Source organism: Falco peregrinus, chromosome 2 (assembly GCF_023634155.1).
Source record: "Falco peregrinus isolate bFalPer1 chromosome 2, bFalPer1.pri, whole genome shotgun sequence".
Taxonomy (NCBI): Eukaryota; Metazoa; Chordata; class Aves; order Falconiformes; family Falconidae; genus Falco; species Falco peregrinus.
Window position 1 is genome coordinate 13,181,099 of NC_073722.1, and position 17,853 is coordinate 13,198,951.

Sequence of the window (17,853 nt, forward strand, 5' to 3'; positions counted from 1 at the left end):
ATAACTGTGTCCAAACCCTTGACTTTCCATCCCTTGACATACAAAGTGGGCAGAAATAGACATCACTTACATTAACATTATGGAAAGCTAATGCGGTCCAGTGGCTATACCAGCATGTTTCAGACACCTTAAGTGGAGATTCCTCACTAGCAGGTGCTTAGAGGCCCTTCCAGCAGCTTGCCCACCTTGCTGCTTTTCCTTATTTCAATAGCAGACACCCAGTTAGAAGCAAGAACTGAGGAAGCAGGTAGTGGAAAGCAAACATATCTATCCATAGAGCCTTTTCTGATCAGGACCCTATTCGCCAACAGTTCTTTTACTGAAGCATGATCTCAACAAGACTTTCTCCCACAGAAGCCAGCATAGAAAGTTACAGTCCTATAGAACTTCTGCAGCTCAAATAAAGAGTTCAACCTCCCCTGCTCAAACAGGGCTGCTGTCGAATAAGGAAATATCATAAAGAGAAGCTGAGATATCCCCAGTGGCAGTGGAAAGCCTTTTCTACTCTAACCCAACTGACTAAAGGCAGAAATGCATTTTGGTGTTAGTTCCATCATCCTCAGATAACTTTTTTTTTCCCATTATTTTGTAATGCTGCTTATATTTCCCAAGTTTTTCAATTTAACAATAGTATTTGCCTCTTTTCTCGGCAAGCACTTTCATATTTCAGTTGTTTTAAAAGTGAAAACAAATTTCTTATTAAAAATGTCTTAATGACATCCCTCATTTTTTAAACTGTACTTCATTGTAACTGTACTCTAAATCTCTTGCAGAGAAAGCTGCCTTTCTATGAGGTCAGAAATAATAGTCACCAAAAAACGTAGGCAGTTAGTGGGGTTGACCCTTGTCTTTCACAAGACTGCAGTTTAATGAAAAGGCTTTTAGAATATAAAATAATAAAACAAACACATTTCCATTTAAAAGCTTTTCTATTTGTTATTGATCTTCATTTCTATCTTAAGAAGGCTTTACTGTTTTATTTTACTAAATATGTAAAATTTACAGGAAGATTGATGATCTATGGCTTGCTTAATTTTCATTAATGAGTTATAAGCATAGAATTTTGTTGAACAGAGTAAAAAAAAAAGAAATTACTGACAGGATTTAAATAAAAACCATGTACAAAGCACACGGTCAATGTCCAGAATTACAGCCTCTCCCTTTTCTAGAGGATCACTATTTTTCCTCCTATGCCAATATGCAAAGAAAAAGAGTTCAAAAAGGTTAAAGGTTCTCTCTCTCTTTTTACATGCGCTAGCAAAAAGTAATTCTCAGTTGCTACCTCAGCAGTGGAAAACAGTTGTGAATATCAATGAGCCACTGCCACTCTAAAATATAAAGCACCATCACAGCTTACCACCATATGCTGTAGCAAAAGTAGAATGGAAGCTTTGATACGTAAATTATATCCGCAGGATATTTCTAATACAGACATCAGAGGCTTTTAATTCACAAAGCTGACTGAATTCTATATGCTGATGCATTTCATGTTCAAATTAGTAGTGATGAAATCATCCCATGGTTACTCATGATGCTATGCTAATCTTCCTTTGGAAGTTAAATTTTCAAAGATAAAGAATTTAATTAAAAATTTTATCTTCAGTGTTGTGGGTTTGGTTTTTTTTTATTTTATTTTGCGATGCTGGAATAAACTTATATAAGTTTCCATTATAATCTCCATTTAAGTCCCCACAGAAGCTCACAAAGAGCCTGAGGTATTTGAAATTAATACAGTGTGATACCCCAGGTTGCCTACTGCAGTATAATACTTTCTTTCTTTTAATACCTGCAGGGTTTCACACATGGCACGTTGCTGCTTCCCTCTCATTAAATAAATACCACACCTATGCTGGAAGCAAGGCAGACCACACAAATATTTAAATACCACAATGGTATCTCAAGATCACTGAACAGAAATACTGAAGCATTCAACAAAAGTACTAAGTGCAGCCTTCGCGAAGCAGTAGACTGCTTTTGCTGAAAGGAAGTATATACCACATCACAGGCTGGATCATCTGTCTACCTTTAAAAAGGCAGGATTCAGAGATATTGATTCTCTGCCTAGGTCTGCAAAACTAACCTTTGCATATGCCTTGGTTATTCCACCTCTAAAATGGGGAGTGATACTGACCTGCCTTCCCAAGCCACTACTATTGAAGGAAACAAAATACTCCAAGTGGCTGACATACTACAAACGGCAAAAGGCAATGTTTGCCATCTTAAGGGTATTCCTACATGCAAGCTTTTTTTCCCCCCATCCGCTGCAATATGTTTTAGATGACTGTGACCTTGCAACAAAAGCTTTGTCTGTTTTCTCTGTTCCCTCCCTTCCTCCTCATGCCTCACCAGCCCTACTGGGATGTTACAGCTCTTACCTCCCTACTTCTCACTAAGGGACCACACAGAGTAATGCAATTACCAGTCTTAAAGGGATATCTTATCCTGGAAAACAGTGGTCAACTTCAGATCGCTCCTGGGACTGGTTCGAACATCTAGCCTCACAGTTCTAATTACCCTACTCCAGAGAAACATTACGTGACCAAAACCTACCAACATTCACACAACTTTTTCCTCCTGATTGCCTAACTTTTTACATCTTCTGCTCAAACACTGACACATCTGGAAGCGGACAAAACAAAGAAAAATGCCTGACATAAATTAACCATGGTGTGTTGACCTTGGCCAGCCAGCTGCCAGCTGCTTGCAGGCTCCCTCTCCTCAGCAAGGCGAGAGGAGAAAAAAAAGCAACAGCTCATGGGTCGAGATAAAGACAGAGACCACTTAGCAGTTACCATCATGGGCAAAACAGACTTCTGGGAAAAATAACATAATTTATTGCAAACAAAAAGAGTACTGTCTAGAGACAAAGACCTTTACCCTCCCCACCCCCCTTCACTCCCCCCCAGCTCAGCTTCACCCCCAGCTCCTCTACCTTCCCCACACCCCGAGCAGCATGGAGGTTTGAGGGCTGGGACGGTTATTGCCAGTCCGTAACAGCTTCTCCCTGCTGTTCCTGCCTCCTCACACTTTACCCCTGGCTGCAGCATGGTTTCTTCACAAGCTGCAGGGGAATACCTGCTCTGCTGGGGTCTCTGCAGAAGCTCTGCTGGGGTGCCTGGAGCACCTCCTCCCCTCCACCTGCCCTCTGGTGCTCACAGGGCTGTTCCTCAGCCCTTCCCCCCCTCACTCCTCACTGCTGGGCAGTGTTTCACCCCAGGTGCTGCCAGCAGGGCTAAGGAGCTGAGCCGTGCCCTGTGGTGGGTCACCAGGAGCCGGCTGGAACCAGTTCAGTCCAGCACAGGCTGTGGCAGCCCGGGCCTCTCCTCACAGAGGTGCCACCCTGCAGCCCCCTCTGACAGCACCTGGGCACATAAACCCCGCAGAGTAACCACCTCTAACAGGGTTTCCAAGGTCCAACAGAGACATGGCTATTCTCTAAACAGCTATGATTATATATTTCTGTCTGGGGAGGCTACAATGTCCGCCTGTGTTGTACAAGGTGCAAGTGTAGATGCCGTGAACACAGCAGTTAGTCCTGAGGAGACTCCAAGGCAAGGCAGTTAACACTGCATTGCTCAGACGCTTCAGTGCACAGCTATGGTTTCCAGGTTTAAGATCTTTTGAGGACAAAAGGGTTGGAATGCTCCCCTTATCTCACCTTCTGGGATTTCAGGAATGAATCACACTGCGTGAACTGCCACATTCAATCAGATCAGAGGGTTGGAGCACCTCTCCTGTGAAGACAGGCTGAGAGAGTTGGGGTTGTTCGGCCTGGAGAATACTCTGGGGAAACCTTACAGCCGCCTTCCAGTGCCTAAAGGGGCCTACAAGAAAGCTAGAGGAGGGGCTTTTTACAAGGGCATGTAGTGATGGGACAAGGCTTGAAACTGAAAGAGGGTAGATTTACAATAGATATTAGGAAGAAATTCTTTACTGTGAGGGTGATGAGGCACTGTCCCAGGTTGCCCAGAGCAGCTGTGGGTGCCCCATCCCTGGCAGTGCTCAAGGCCAGGCTGGACGGGGCTGGGAGCAACCTGGGCTGGTAGGGGGTGTCCCTGCCCGTGGTGGGGGGTGTAACGAGATAATCTTTAAGGTCCCTTCCAATTGAAACCGTTCTATGATCTATCTCACACCAGTGTCTGATCTGTTTTACTAATAGCTACTAGTTCATGTGACAAGGGCATGCAAGCAACCCGCCACATACAGAATAGTAGATCACCTAACAAATCCTGTTTCCTTTCATGGTCTGCTCAGAAATCTTTTGAACAAGGGTGTTTTAGGAGCACTGCACTTGAAGTACTGACAGGATTATCTGCTGTGACTGCCTGACCTCTTCTGTACTCCCCTTATGTTTCAGTATCCACACGACCCTGAGGCAATGATCAGCTCTACAATGTCACTAGATGTTGCATGAAAATGTCCTTATTTTTCCCTCCATGTTTACTCCCTGCATCTCATTGTGTTCTCCTCTTAGATATCCCTGCTAGTCTTCATTTCTCACTCTTGCTTACATCTCCTAGGTTTTGGCCCACCACCCAGAAGAAGAAGAGACAATTGGCGAAAAGCTTACTCCAAAGCCTCCCCTCATGGTTCCAAGTTGAACCCGCAGCTGATTTTCTTCATCTTGCAGGCTGCAAGATGAAGAAAATGCCCCTTCCCAGCCACACCACAAGTTAAACCTCACAGATCAAGTCTGCCTCCTTCCTTGGAGCTTCTGCTGTGTTCTGGCACAGCTCTCCTCCATCTGCTCCACAAGAAATGGGACATTGTGAGCAGGTATGTCCTACTATCCTGCTTCCATGTGAGTCCTTTAGAGTCCCAGATGCACATTTTAGAGCTTTTTTTGGCTGCCAGTGGCCATTGGATATATTCTTGAGACAATGCAGCTAGTTCTTCATGATAGAAGCCCCATTGCCAAAGCTATCTTCTTAGTTCCTGAGGTTTGCTTTTCCCCCATTTTGTCTTCTGAATTTTTTCTTCTCCCCTACAGCACATGGATTGTTATTTCATTTACTTTAGTATTTTATCCTCATTCAGTACACAGTATATCATCTTCATTTATCTTCAGTTTTGTTCTAATACCTCATAATAGCCTGGCTTGCTTTTTCTTTTCCCATCCAACAAATCATCAGCCAGGCTGTTGTCCTTGTTCTCCAGCAAGGAAAATTGCCAAGTTTGAAATCCATTTCTCCTCTACCTGTCTGTCTCTTCCTCTATCTTCTGTTGTATTCCCTTGGTCACCCTCCAGGCATTTATCATTATTTGTTGGCTCTGCATACCTGGAGTTTTCTATACTGTTTCATCTTTTCTCCTTTAATATGTTTTTGGTGGCTAGTCAGAATGCCACCCTTACCTCTAACCACACTACTGACCTTCAAAAACATTGTTTTCAGAAGTCTGTCTCTCAGCTAGCAATTTCTGTTCCTAACTATGCAAGCATATTTCTTCCTCCACACATATTCACAGCCTCTTTTTCTCCACAGGCAGACTGAAGCGCTTACTCAGTATTCATTATTGTCTACGTCCCCAGCTTTTGGAGTTAAAACCTGCCAATCTCACTGCCACAGAAGCTGTCCTGTTTGCAGGCTTCAAAGCTAATTGAAAGAGTCCTGTGAGCAATTACAACTGTATTCTTGGTTCAGTTCAGTAGCATTATGTTCAAGCATTGTAAAAGAAATGCCAGAAGGGAACTGACATGACTGTATTTATACTCGAATTGCAACATCACCACCTCATAAAGCTCATGATTCCAATCAATTAATTGGACTCAATAATGGCATAATTAGAAAAGTCTCAATTTGAGACTCAATGGTAATCATTCAGCTGTTATAGTTATGCAAAGCAATGCTTCCAAATACAGAAAGAAGTCCTTTTTGATGCAGTGCCTCAACATCAGGCACAAGACATAAGATTTAATGCACCTGAAGGTGCACAAGCCTAGGGGACCTTCTGAGATGCATCCGCAAGTCCTGAGGGAACTGGCAGATGCAGTTGCTAAGCCACTGTCCATCATATTTGAGAAGTCACGGCAGTCACATGAAGTTCCCACTGACTGGAAAAGGGGAAACGTAACCCCCATTTTGAAATACCGAAATAAGGAAGACCTGGGGAACTACAGGCCAGTCCGTCTCACCTCTGTGCCCAGCAAGATCAGGGAGCAGATTCTCCTGGAAACTATGCTAAGGCACATGGAAAATGAGGAGGTGATTGGTGACAACCAATTAAGGGCAAATTGTGCCTGACAAATTTGATGGCCTTCTACAAAAGGGTTACAGCATGGATGGAGGAGGGAAGAGCAACTGAAGTCATGTACCTGGACTTGTGCCGAGTATTTGACACTGACCTGCACAACATCGTTGTCTCTAAACTGGAGAGACATGGATTTGATGGATGGACCACTTGGTGGATAAGGAATTGGCTGCATGGTCGCAGTCAAAGAGTTGCGGTCAACAGCTAAATGTCCAGGCGGAGACCAGTAATGAGTAGCATTCCTCAGGGGTTGGTACTGAGACTGGCACCGTTTAACAGCTTTGTCAATGACATGGGCAGTAGGATCAAGTGCACGCTCAGTGAATTTGCTGACGACACTGAGCTGTGTGGTGCAGTCGACACACCAGAGGGAAGGGCTGCCACCCAGAGGGACCTTGCAGGCTTGAGAGCTGGGCCCGCGCAAACCTCATGAAGTTCAAGAAGGCCAAGTACGAGGTCCTGCACCTGGGTTGGAGCAATCCCAAGCACAAATACAGGCTGGGCGGAGAAAAGATTAAGAGCCACCCTGAGGAGAAGGACTTGCAGGTGTTGGATGAAAAACTCAACAGAACTGGCAATGTGTGTTTGCAGCCCAGAAAGCCAACTGTACCCAGGGCTGCATCAAAAGAAGCATGGCCAGCGGGTCCAGGGAGGTGATTCTCCGCCTCTACTCCACTCTGATGAGACACCACCTGGAGTCCTGTGTTCAGCTTTGCAGCCCCCAACACAAGAAGGATGTGGACATGTTGGAGCAATTGCAGAGGAGGGCCACAAAGATGATCGGAGGGCTGGAACACCTCTCCTGTAAAGACAGGCTGAGAGAGTTGGGGTTGTTCAGCCTGGAGAAAGGAAGACTTCAGGAAGACCTTATAGCAGCCTTCCAGTACCTAAAGGGGCCTACTAGACTATTACGGTTACCAGAAAATGGCAAATTGGTCCAAGTACTTCAAAATCATGCACTGGTATCAGAAAGAATCCATTTCATTAAAAATTTCTAACACAACAGCTATTTTGAGCTGTTCCTCCAGAGAAAACTATGACAGCAATTTCTCCAAGTAAAACATTTCCACTAAAATAATGATTCTGATTGCTATGAAATAACTGATTTTTTCCTACTGTTTTTACCAATTTTATTAATGAGAAGTTGATAGGAGGTGAAAAAAACCCAACATAAACCCCCTCATTTAATATGGAGATTGGCAATAAATAATCATTCAAGAAAAATATTAATTAGCTATGGACCAACATAAAACCCACATTGTACATAATGCCTAACAAAACTGAACCTCAAACTTGTATTTATTGTCAGAGGAAGAAGATGACATATGAATTTCACTTGATTTTAGAAAAAGTAAAACAATAGCTTTTAGGATTCTCTTTTTAGGCATGAATTCAGAGAAAAGCAATATTTACATATATGCACCTCACAGATAACAGGATATATTTTAGCTAACTTTTTAGAAAAGTTCCAATGTCTGAGTGGTTAGGCGTTTTTGTTTTAATTTTTGTTGATAGAAATAAAAAATTCACACCGAACATAATTAGCTATGTCTTACTTACTGAGAACTATGGAAACATCTGTTTTACTCCTGAACTCCACAATCCAGCAGCGCTCCAGGATTACCACTTCAGAGGCTTCAGAATTCTGTGAAACATAAAGATGACAAAACATTAAGATTTGGAACCTGACTGGGAAGTCCTTCTGTTTGGCTGTTCACAGCCAGCACAACATGTAGATATAAAGACAACAAAGCATAACAGTGACTAGGCAGATGGATATAGGCATTCTTTAATTACTGATCTGTGTCATCCTACTTCAAGTCAATGAGCTATATAATAGGAATAAACTGTTAGAAAAGACCACACAGGAAACTAAGAAAAAAAGGAACTCGGTAGCTGGATTTCCTCCACACTGTAGATATCCAGAAGTTTAGGTGCCACCTCACTCTTAAGCAAATCAGGCAAGCCCAGTTTATTTCAACTTCCATACCTAGCAATATAGCTGAATCAAATGTCAGATTCTATTCAAAGAGTAGAATACCTTCAAGTGAACAAAATAACGTGCAATTGTAGAGTAGGCATTTCTTTTCCATTTTTATTTAAAAGGGATTACTTTATCATGACTTGAAACTCTGAATGTTGTCTCTGGCTATGCCATTTGAATGACATTAAGTGATATGCACTATTGCAGAGTGCAATATGATAAGAATTAGCGCTATCATTTTTTGTGAATGCTCTGCAGAGAAGATGCAGACTCCTCTCCCAGTTTAGTAAGTGTGACTCATTTTTCAGAAGAGTGAAACTATCAATCACTCCCTCAGAATTAATCTTTTTTCCCCTAATACTTTTATTATCTGATTTTCATCCCTAACATCTGGTAACGAATAACCCTTAGAGCACACACCCATACACTTCCTCATTGCAGGTTCCCAACATAAATCTCACAGAGCTCGTTCTCTACTTGAGTGAGATTCTGCAGGGATTAATGTAAAATCTTATTTTAACATTCCTTCCTCAGGTACTTTTTTATACCAAGTGACCTTAAAGATGAAAATTTTTCATATTGTAGACTAATTCTACCCAAAGCCTGAACTTTACTTCCACGTATTTGATACTTAATGAATTACTTCATAAAATGGCTTACATTCATAACACCTGATTAATATACACAAGTCTTCTTTGTCCACTCTTTCTCTGCATTTATACTATTACTTGGCCTGCCAGAATCAAACTCAAAACTTCTTGCCAAGAGTTTCACATTCATTTTTAAATGAATAGTTCGATCCTGCATTTTCTCTCAAAAAGACCCTTTACTTACCCAGTAATACCATTGTCTTTCATGAGCAAAAAAAAGTGAACATTTAATACAGTAAGACTGGTGAATAACAAACAGGTAATATTCCAGAAAGTCCGTGATTTCCTTGAGAAAGCCTGTATTTATTCCCTCCCTCTCACCTTCTACCACTTAATAAATGAACACTCCAAACCCAGTTATCAAAGCACAAGTCAGTACCTAAAGGTGAAAAAAGTTAAAATAAAACAGAGGAGTGGGGTGTGTGTGTGTGTGTGTGAAAAGCACATGATGTTATATTGAAATACGCCAGAATTCAAGACAGGGGTTTTGATGAACAAAGAAAAAGCAATCAGATTTATCTAGAAACTACTTGTACATTGAATTCTTAGAAATATTTTTCAGGCTGGGCTGGGCTAAAAGGGATGTATTGTCCTGTAGACTGAAAAACAGCTGATTGTATAAAAAAAAAAAAAAAAAAAAAAAAAGGCAAAAAAGGAAGAAAGTAGTGAAATAGTGCAATTGGTTTGGGGAGAAATACGAATGCTACGTTAGGAACTTTTTTATTTATAGAATCCAGCAAGTCAAGCATACATAGTAACCCAGAGGCAATTCTCAGGTGCTATCGAGTGAGGCATTCTTTGAGGTTCTACAAGGGAAAGTAAAATACAAGAAGTCTTTACGAGCAATAGCTGAAGTCAGCTTGGGAAAATTGGCAATAACAGTTCAAAAAAACCAAATAACAGACTAATCAGGAAAAGCTCTGCACTGCAATGATGCTGATAACTATTTTGATTCTTTAGATTTTGAAGCAAGACATCAACACCATATAGTCTCCCAGATAACCCTGACTTGAAAAGTGGATAATGCAGCCCAACTCCTTCGAGAGCTGGCAATCTTTCAGAAAAAGTATGACCAAAAGAAGGCATTTATTTCAAAAGTTAACAAAGATCTGATACAATTTAACACTCAGCTGTGACTACATGAAAGAATCCTGTCCAGTCTCTGTTCAAAAAATAGTCAATCATCTCTAACAATTCTTCCCTTTTTCATCTCTACAAAAAACGGTTCCTCTGATGATAGTGATGCCCCATAGACGAAACATGCAAGCATGACAACTCCCTAGAATTAACGTTTCCTCCAAAACATGTATCTGCAGTAAGTGGAAGCCTGTCAGTATATGAAGAAAAGCAACATGGCTTTCAAACCAGCCAGGTATTTGGAAAGGCCAGGAATGAAGAATCACAGCTTCTATGTAGTTTGCTACAGTTGCCAAGACTTTAAAGCCTTGATATTTGGATTTCTACATGAAAGGCATACGTATAACACAGATAGCAAGTGGTTAGCAAAAGAATAACTATCAAATAATTAACAGGAATTTGTATTAGTAAGTTTTGTCTCACAATGCAATTGATGTACAACAGTAACTGCAAACATAAGAGAGAACAGCTCAGAGTATTTCAAGCTTTCTGCATTCTAAGACAGCAGATGCTGCAGCACAAGAGTCTCTTTAGAGACAAGTTACTCTACTCCCTATACCAGCAGAAGCTGGAATGAAAGAGTGTTGCAACTTCAAATGAATCTGAACATGTTTTCAAACACACAATAAAGTACAGCGATCAGAGGGTAGGCATTTACTTTTTCTGTATGTGAGAGAGAACAAGATAAATACAAATAAAAGATGAAAGACCATAAGGCTTCTGGAGAAGAAAGTACATGTTGCTGCACAAAATCTCAAATATCCTGACACAAAAGTGAAGAAAAAGACCTTCAGAATTACTATTACTGCAGACTTTTCATCATTTAGATAGCTATGCACTCTATCATACAAAAAGCTAGCAAGAAAATTATTTATAAATGAAATGACAAAATTGTAATCAAGGGAACCATTATGCGTATGATAGAGATCAAAAATTTCTAAGTGCATAATACGAGCTTATTTAGACTAGCTATTATTTTCTTTTTATAGGTTTGATTTTAATAAAAGGGTAACTTCTAATAATCTGGTATTTATGCACAGCAAATACAACCAAAATCAGATCTGTAGTAATGTGTTACAGTCCAACATAGTGGCTTTTTTCTTCCTACCACTGGTAATTTTGGGTAAGTTTTATAAAAAAGTTACTGGATCAATCCAAATGCCAAGCAGCAACTAGGCCTTGAACTGTTACACCTTTCTTGAAATACTGACAAAGTCTACAGGCACCCCACAACCCCCCAAGATCAGGAAATTGTTTCAAAACGCTGATTTGAGGAGGAAATGAAATTCTTCATAAATCTAACTTAAATATCCTAGTAAAACTGCTGAAGTAGTAGAGTCCCCAAAACCTAGAACTAGCAGAATCCCTTTCACTTCACTTTGTCAAATGACTGGCCAAGCCTTGCCATCAGTATGCCGTTGTAAATCCAAAGTACTACTGTACTATTAAATCCATGACTCTCTACTGTAACTCTCATAAGTTTCAAATGAAAGTAGTGAAGACAACCCTGTTTCTGTGGAGTTCATGCCTAAAACTGAAGTAAGAGATAGGCATACCAAAATACACGAGCAAGTGTTTTCTAACTGTATATTCATACCTACATAACTATACACAACTCCTTTTAATGTAAAGGAGTTCACTATGATATTAAACTGGCAACCATCATTCAGGTAACTAGCTCCAGATTCATGAGCCATCTGAAGCACACATTGCATAGAGAAGTTTTCTGATAGAGTAAAACATAACATTTTTGCAGTTAGAAAGCATAAAAACCAAAACCACGTTCTACAGCAGTGTGGGAAGCACACAGTACTTGAAGTTACATTGCTGCATTTTTCAGTTGTTTCTATCTACACCAAGTTTGTAACTTACATTGTAACTGGAATTTACTAGTAAATTTGTAACTAGTTAGCTGTATCAAGTTGAGGACTAAACTGACAGTTAAAATTAGAAGTGACACTCCAAGCAATTCCTCGTTGTTAAAAAATAAGTAGAAAAGTAAAGCCATAGCATTGCAGGGGAAAGAAAAAAAACCCCAACCAAAAAAACCAAACCACTCCAACCCCTATAGAAAGTAAAAACTCTTCAAGTAACACATTATAAAATGCGCCCACAGTCAACGAGGGACATGGGGGAGGGTGAGGGGTGAGGTGGTGGAGGATGTGTGAATTTCACGGTTTGATTTTTTTAAAAGCTTATTTTTACAAACTTAAAATAATTCCATTGAAAGCCTTATAGAGTAGAGATGCTACATACACCCATCTACTTACCATGCTTTTCAAAACAGTTATTTTCTGCCTGCATTTATAAGTAATCCTATGATAAAAATAAGTTGAAGACAGAAATTTTATGCAAAAATAACAAAACAACTAAAACTGACAAAATTATAGTTACACAGAATTAACACAAAAGACTATGCTAGGGAACAAAAAATATTAAAATAACTTCAAAGGGCAAATGATTATATTGGTTTCGGTTCTTGCTTGCTATTAAAAAAAAAGATACTCGCAATAGAGGAGTTTGCCTGAAAGGACTGCTAGCAGCAGGTAAAGTTTATCACATTATTTTGAACCCATATCATCTCACCCCCAAATTGCAAAGTTAGCACTGTCCACCACTTATCAGAAGATGTATCTAATACCTTAGAAACCTTAGAGGAAAAGTTGGTGACTGAGGAAAACCAAAAGACCATTGTATTGCACACCTACAAGGCTGCTTTCAGTGACACACAGGCTAAGAGTCTAACTTGCAAGAATGGAAAGCAAAGTGAAGTGCCTGCTCCTCATTAGTGACTCCTCCATAGTTCCACCACATACCTACATCCTGACTGTTTAAACCTGGCCCAGAAAAACCTCAGTGTCCTCAGACTCCTACTGAAGGCTGGCTTTCCAGGAGGAGAACCAGAAGGCAGTGAACAGGCATGATGATATGGCCACTATCTTGGCATGCCTACAGTGCGACCAAAGGTCTGCAGCCCATAATGGCATTAACAACAGGCTTGTGTTAACTGAGCTAGCTGTGGCACCAATAGCAGCAGCAAAGTCCTGTGAGCATTAAACATGGCACAAGCTGTACAACTTGCCTATAATCCTGATTTTTTACAACTTCACCAGTACTGGCAAATGACTTAGACTGAGACTTGCTCAATCATGTATGCATGTGCTCAGGTTGTGCTTTTGACTATACTAGAAACATTACCACCTATGTTTGGTATTTCAGTGTTAGCACAGGTAAGATTCATCACTCCACAGGTAAAGCATAGTTTTATATATATATGTGAACAGGAAAAAATTGCCACAATTTGTCAGGGTAATTTCATTTACAAGCAGAAATACATTGAAATAAATCTAAGAATGTTAACTTTTCTACAGCAATGCATCCATTACTAAATAGAGCAAAATACACTGTTCTAATTTAGAGGTATTAAAAGATGACTAGTTAACATAGGCAAGCATATAATTTGCAGAATTAAAAATGCCCCTTTAAATGTTAGCAAGCAGTATTCAACAATCTAAAACCTCCTTTAATATTATGTATTCTTCTGCCATATTAATATTCCCACACTGTGTCTATTAAGTAACACAAAGCCTACAACCCAAGCCCTGTGATAAGGAAAAAATATGCTTCCTGGGCACCTGATGAGGTGCTTCAATTATTCAAGACAGGCTGTAACCTGGTAGTTCATTGCAATCACCTTTACAAACTGGCAGCTCACTGAAAGACACTCAAATAATCCTTTTCAAAAAATGCTCTACCCACTGTGATTAATCCATCATGCAGTGTTATCAGATACCAACTTCAAGCAGACAATATAATACCACTAATCTGCATTCACTCTGGAAAATGTTGATTTACGTCACCGAACAAGTCCTACAGAACAGACAAATACTTTTAATAGACTGTTCCCTTCAAAAATGTGAATACCTCCTATTATTATATATTTATATATATATAGTAATTTTCTTTTCAGTTTCAGAATGCATTAGTAGTAATAATAATAATGTATAAATACACATTCTCTTAAGTCACACCCCACATTCACTTGGTTTATTATCCACCAGCATAATTAAAAAATGAAAATTAAATGCTTTCTACATTTTACACATAGCTTGAAACAATCTCAAACAACCCTTCCTGCCTAAAAAGTTAATTATATACAGTTCAGATATGAATGAGTTAAGTTTTTCAAAGTTATATTACGGTGAAAGGCTCCAGTGCTGTATCACCACACATACCTTGGAAAATATGCTTTCCTAAAAAAATTCTCCCCTTTTGTTCTACAGTTTTTGGCTGTCATTTAAAACACGTGTTATTAACCTCTGGCCCAGTTCCAAACATATTACCTATTTACCTCAAAAATAGCTTAGAAAAAGAATTGGTAACTGTATTTTTAAACTAGGTATGACAGCTTATAGGATCATTTAGATTGGAAAAGACCTTTGAGATCACCAAGTCCAGCTGTTAACCCAGGACTGCCAAGTCCACCATGAAACCACATTGCCCCCAACTGCTACATTTACCTGTCTTTTAAACACCTACAGGGATGGTGACTCAACCACTTCCCTGGACAGCCTGTTCCAATGTTTGACAACCCTGTCAGGGAAGACATTTTTCCTTAATATCCAGTCTAAACCTCCACTGGTACAATTTAAGCTGTTTCCTCTTGTCCTGTTGCTTGTTATCTGGGAGAGAGACTGACACCCCCCACCCGCCTACAGCCTCCTGTCAGGCAGTCGCAGAGAGCGATAAGCCCCCCCAGGCTCCTTTTCTCCAGGCTAAACACCGCAGCTCCCTCAGCCGCCCCTCACAACACTTGTGCCCCAGCCCCTTCCCCAGCCCCGCTGCCCGTCTCTGGACACGCTCCAGCCCCTCAGTGTCCCTCCTGCAGCGAGGGGCCCAAACCTGAACACAGGATTCCAGGGGCGGCCTCACCAGTGCCCCGTGCAGGGGGACGGTCACTGCCCTGGTCGCGCTGGCCACACTGCTTTTGATATGAGCCAGGTTGTCATTGGCCTCCTTGGCCACCTGGGCACTGTGCTGGCTCATGTTCAGCTGGCTGTTGACCAGCACCCCCAGGACCTTTTCCAGGAAGCAGCTTCCCAGCCACTCTGCCCCAAGCCCATAGCATTGCATAGGGTTGTTGTGACTCACACGCAGGACTCAAGTGCACTGAGCCTTGTTGAACCTCATGCAATTGGCCCTGGCTGATGGATCCAGCCTGTCCAGACCCCTCTGCAGAGCCTTCCTGCCCTCAAGCAGATCAACACTCCTCCACAGCTTAGTGACACATGCAAACTTACTGAGGATGCACTCAATCTCCTCATCCAATTCATTGATAAAGATATTAAACAGGACTGTCCCCAATAAAATGCCCTGGGGAACACCACTTGTGACCAGCAACCACCTGGATTTAAGTCCATTCACCACAGCTCTTTAGACCCAGACATCCAGACAAATTTTTATCCAGCACTCTTTTTACTGCCAGAATGCTGCAGGAAATTGTGACAAAGGCTTTACAAAAGTCCTGGTAAACAACATGCACAGCCTTTCCCTTATCCACTAAGTGGGGTACCTTGTCGTAGGAGGAAATCACCTAGTAGTCCTGTAAATGCTGCATATGATGGCGCTTAGGATGATCGGCTCCATAGCCTTCCCCAGCACCAAGGTCAGGCTGACCGGCCTGTAGCTCACTGGATCCTCCTTCCAGCATTTCTTGTAGATGGCCACCACACTTGCTAACTTCCAGTCAACTGGGACCTCCCCGGTTAGCCAGGATTGCTGGTAAGTGATTGAAAGTGCCTCGGTGAGCACTTCTGCCAGCTCCCCCCCGTACCCTTAGGTGGATCCATGTGCTTATCTAAGTGGTATAGCAGGTTGCTGATCATTTTCCCCTTGGATTATGGGAGCTTCATTCTGCTCCCTGCCCTGGTCTCCCCCTCAAGAGGCTGGGTACTCATGGAACAACTGGTCTTACTGTTAAAGACTGAAGTTAAGAAGGCATTAACAAACCTTGGCCTTTTCCTTATCCTCTCTCACTATGTTTCCCCCCCTTCCCCCCCCCCCCCCCTCCAATAAAGGATGAAGATTCTCCTTAGCCCGTCTGTTGTTGCTAATGTATTTGTAGAAACATTTTTTATTGTCTTTCATGGCAGTAGCCAGATTGCATTGTAATTGGACTTTGGCCCTTCTAATTTTCTCCCTGCATAACCTCATGACACCCTTATAGTCATCCTGAGTTGCCGGCCCCTTCTTCCAAAGGTCACTAACTCTCCTTTTTTCCCTGAGTTCCAGCCAAAGCTCTCTGTTCGGCCAGGGTGCTGCTCTTCCCGGCTGGCTTGTCCTTTGGCACATGGGGACCGCCTGCTCCTGCGCCTTTAAGATTTCCTTCCGGAAGAGCGCCCAGCCTTCCTGGACTCCTTCGCCCTTCACAGCTGCTTCCCGAGGGACTCTGTCAGCCAGGCTCCTAAACAGGCCCAAAGTCTGTCCTCTGGAAAGCCAAGCTTAATTATGACTCTTAACAGTTTCAGCAGTACCAGGGAAGTAAGGAAGTCTGAACACAAAAATATTACTTCTACAAGTGCTGCGTGTTTGTAAAATGCATTGTCTTTGGATGTTTAATGGTAGACAATGAAGAATGTTTCTTTCAGCTGGTAAGAATTCTACCAATGTTTTACCAATTTATTGCAAGTCTCAGAACATCTGTCATAGGTTTCCGTAAGTCTCAGTTACTGTTCTAAGTTACTAAGTTACTGTTCTACAGTTACTAAGACTCAGTTCCTGGAATCATGATATCACCACCTTTCCAAAGATCTTTCTGTTGCTTTTTAAAAGATGCACATGATTTTTAAGCCAGACTCCTAATTTTTCAGGGTCATAGCTTCTTAAATCTTGAGGTGGCTACACCACCCTTGTGAAAGTGAGACAATCAAAATTTCCTTGCTGAAGTTAAGTCACAAGACCTTACATCTCTCCCATTTAAAAAAAAAAATAAATAAAAGGTTCAGATTAAACAACAGATCATATAAATTACCCCTTTCCCTTCAGGAAGCCCAAGGAGTGAGAATTATAGGAAGACCACCAGCCACTCCTTGGGGACAAATTCTCTGCCAAGTTCATTGTGCCTCATTGATGCAGGGAGGTAAATGTACCTCTGCAGGGTAGGATATAGACTGCAGAAAGATTTCAGAAGATTGCAATTTTATTTTCTGCTAGAGGTAGAAAAAGAGATTTCACTGCTGTGTTTGAGAAAAGAAATGGTTTACTGGTTTTGGTACAGTTGACTAACAACAGATGAGTTTCTCTTGATACTCAGGATGTGTAAAATAAGTTTATTAGTAGCCACCATGTTATGATTTCTTTTTAAGTATTTCCAGTTGTGAGTAAGCTATTAAAATAAATAAATAAATAAATGGCTGTATTCATTACACTCCCCACATGAGAACAAAAGCCTCACCTGAATGGTTAACTAGCTTTATTTGGTCATTTCTATTCAGTACCAATTTCAGTCCAAACAATATTGTGCTGGTGAGACCCAGTTAAAAGGAACATCATATTTAATGCTAGGACAATTCTGGCTATTCAACTTTAACAGGCGAGAAAGTACAAAACCAGAAGCATTTCAAGCATCAGTAGCGAAGCCCAAATTGATCTCAATGGAAATGGGACACATATAAATGTTACTCCTCTGGCAAACTCTGCTGAGCAAGATTTTACCAGCTCTGATTGTCACAGGATTGCAGAACCAGGGTATGAAAATTACTGCACTCTATTGCTATGATATTCCCCTTGTATTGATAAAAACAAATTTAACAGAGGACTCCCAGAATGAGGGCA

At 41.2% G+C, this 17,853-nt stretch overlaps 1 protein-coding gene across 3 annotated transcripts in view; it reads right to left on the minus strand.

The window, feature by feature from the left end:
- INPP4B (inositol polyphosphate-4-phosphatase type II B) overlaps positions 1-17,853 on the minus strand; it is a 345,506-nt gene that overhangs the window by 217,395 nt on the left and 110,258 nt on the right. For all 3 annotated transcript variants that reach the window (XM_013303957.3, XM_055797014.1, XM_055797015.1), the window contains one exon: positions 7,810-7,894. In XM_013303957.3, coding sequence (XP_013159411.3) covers positions 7,810-7,894 — 85 coding nt within the window. The remainder of the gene's footprint in view (positions 1-7,809; positions 7,895-17,853) is intronic.